This window comes from Egretta garzetta, unplaced genomic scaffold (genome assembly GCF_000687185.1).
Source record: "Egretta garzetta isolate BGI_Z169 unplaced genomic scaffold, ASM68718v1 scaffold407, whole genome shotgun sequence".
Lineage (NCBI taxonomy): Eukaryota > Metazoa > Chordata > Aves > Pelecaniformes > Ardeidae > Egretta > Egretta garzetta.
This window is the reverse complement of record NW_009260183.1, coordinates 71028-73483: the sequence shown is the minus strand read 5'-3', so window position 1 is coordinate 73483 and position 2456 is coordinate 71028. Positions and strand designations below refer to the sequence as shown.

The 2456-nt window shown below is 56.2% G+C and overlaps 1 protein-coding gene across 1 annotated transcript in view; it reads right to left on the bottom strand.

Moving 5' to 3' along the window:
- The window catches only part of LOC118452596 (zinc finger protein RFP-like), a 7356-nt gene that overhangs the window by 1367 nt on the left and 3533 nt on the right, over window positions 1-2456 (bottom strand). The window contains exons 3-6 of the mRNA XM_035897430.1: window positions 1641-1871; window positions 1387-1409; window positions 934-1049; window positions 286-315 (exon numbers count right to left, since the gene is read on the bottom strand). Coding sequence (XP_035753323.1) covers window positions 286-315; window positions 934-1049; window positions 1387-1409; window positions 1641-1871 — 400 coding nt within the window. The remainder of the gene's footprint in view (window positions 1-285; window positions 316-933; window positions 1050-1386; window positions 1410-1640; window positions 1872-2456) is intronic.

Here is a 2456-nt window from a genome sequence, read left to right as displayed (position 1 = left end):
AAGAAGGGGGAGAGGAGCAGAGGCGTGGGGAGTGGCTGGTGGGAAATCCATGGGGAGGGACCGGGAAGTGCCAACGTTCTCATGGGTTCCTTTTCTTCAGGTCCCAGAGGGGCATTGGGCTCTGTTAGGACCGGACCATAGCTCAGCCCCTGGATACAGCAGGAACATCAGGATGCTGTCACCCTTCCCTTCATCTCCTTGGGGTTCTTCCCCACCACCACCCCCATAGGAAGCTCTTCCGCAAGCCAAAATCCCGGTCGCTCCCACCCGCTACTGTCAACTTACTTGGCTCTTGCAGTTTGAACATCAGGCTATCTAAAGAGGAGAGAGTTTTCACAGGATCAGGTCCACGCCTTGGACAAACTGGCCAGGGCTTAGCTTTAGTATGGAGGCGGGGGAGGCGAAACCACTCACGAGGGGGTGGGGGGCCTTCGGAGGGGAAATATTGAGGGTGTGAGGGCTCAGCTGGGCACAAATGCTTGGGGTTGGCTTGCTCTGGTGTTGGGTAGCAATGCTGGGGTAGCCATGCAACCCACCCAGAGCTGGGGGAGAGCAACCTCCTGGCCAAGTGAAACTCCTCTCCAAGAGCTGCCCCAACAGCCTTCTCCCCGCACTGTAGCTCCCCCCTCCCTGGCGTTGTACCCCCCGCCAACTTTAATTGTCCCGCCAGCTTGGAAGCGACGGGAACGACTGCGCCAGCAGCTCTGAATTTGCTTTTTAGAGGAGGCTCCTTGGCTGAGCTTGTTCTTCTCTCCTGTCCACTTCCCAACTCTTTTTGCCCCGGGAACATCTGCCAGGGGCCTCCTCTGGTTCAAAGTTTCAGCTGCATTTGTTTATGGGTTTTGCATCAGCAGCCGGCACACAGGAACCCGGTTTCCCCCCGATATCGGGCACGCGAGGCAATGTCCCCCCTCTCCCAAGCCCACTCAGTACCTTGGCATGTCCTCAGCATGTCCCTCACGAGGGCGTTTCTCTGAACAAACTCCTCAAGTTTCCTCTCCAGGTCGGAGGAAATCGTCTCCGGGGGGTTGAACTTCATCATCTCACAACTGCAAAGAGAGCAAAAAAACCAAAACCCCCACAACCCATCGCGTGTGATTTACTCGATCACTCATTTTGTTCTTATTCAATAACCCAGGAGAAAGTGGTGGGACGGGCTGAGGACTCTTATCCAGGAGCAAATAACCCACCCACCCCACCCTCCTTCTCCCTGCCCTGTTCCTCTGCAGTTTCTTTCCCCCCAGATCGTCGCTGAAGGGGCATTTCCAAACACAACGCGCCATTGAGGGAGGCTGCAAAACCCCCGACCTCGGGATTCACCCGGGTGGCATCCAGACCTCTCCCAAGCATCAGAGTGGGGGGGGAAGTGAGAAGGAACCACGTCACCTATTCAGGTGTCTTCTGATGTCCTAAAGGTGGGAAGAGAGAGGAGAGACAGTTGAGGAACGACGTGTGGTGCCTTCCAGCAACCATTAAATATATATTCGTAGCAAAGAAGGACCCTGCGCATGCGGTGATCCCACCTGTGTCAACGCTAGAAGGCACAAGGGAGCTCCCATGGGGTTGAATTTGGGCGCCCAGGTCTCCGGCTTTGGTCTCTCCCTCCTTCCCCCGCCAGCTCCGAGGCTTTGGGTGCTCACCTGGAGGAATTGGCTCGGCGGCTGCTGGAATTTCCCCTCCATCTCCCAGATCAGGGTGTCGAGGTGGGACATCTCCTCCGAGATCTTTGCCATTGCTTCCTCCTGGACTCTGGTGATGGCCCGGTCCAGATCTGCCAGCTGGGCCAGGAGGAGGCGCTCTTGCTCCTTCAAAAATCGGTGCAATTGCTCAAATTCACCAACCATCTTCTTCCATTCGGTTTTGGTTTTCTCCTGCCAGGATCAGAGATGAGGGCAAAAGGGATAAAAGAGGGGCAGGAGAAAAGAGGGGCAGGAGCCCTCCCCGCGCAGCAGAAGGCACGGCACGGCTTCTCTATGGCTCCAACACCTGGAAGGCTGGCAAAAATTTCTCCAATGGATTATTTTTACGCCGTTCCAGTTTGTATTACTGTCACGGCTCTGAGGCTGGCCCGGTCCGTGGAGCTGCAACAACCCCCGGAACTTTGGGGAAGGAACCACGGGAGCCTGGGGTAAAGCTCTGCAAGATGGGGGCTACAGAAAAATCCCGCTGCCCTCAAGAAAAAGAGATGAGCACTTCCGAGTCACCGGGTTGGTCTCAAGAAACCATGTCCACGGCGCTACACAGTCATAGAATCACAGAATCATGGTATGTTTTGGGTTGGAAGGGACCCCTAGAAGTCATAGAATCATGGAATGGTTTGGATGGGAAGGGACCCCCAGAGATCACCCAGCCCAAACCCCCCTGCAGGGAGCAGGGACATCTCCAACCACATCAGGTTGCTCACAGCCCCAGCCAACCTGGCCTGGGATGTTCCCAGGGATGGGGCCTCCACCCCC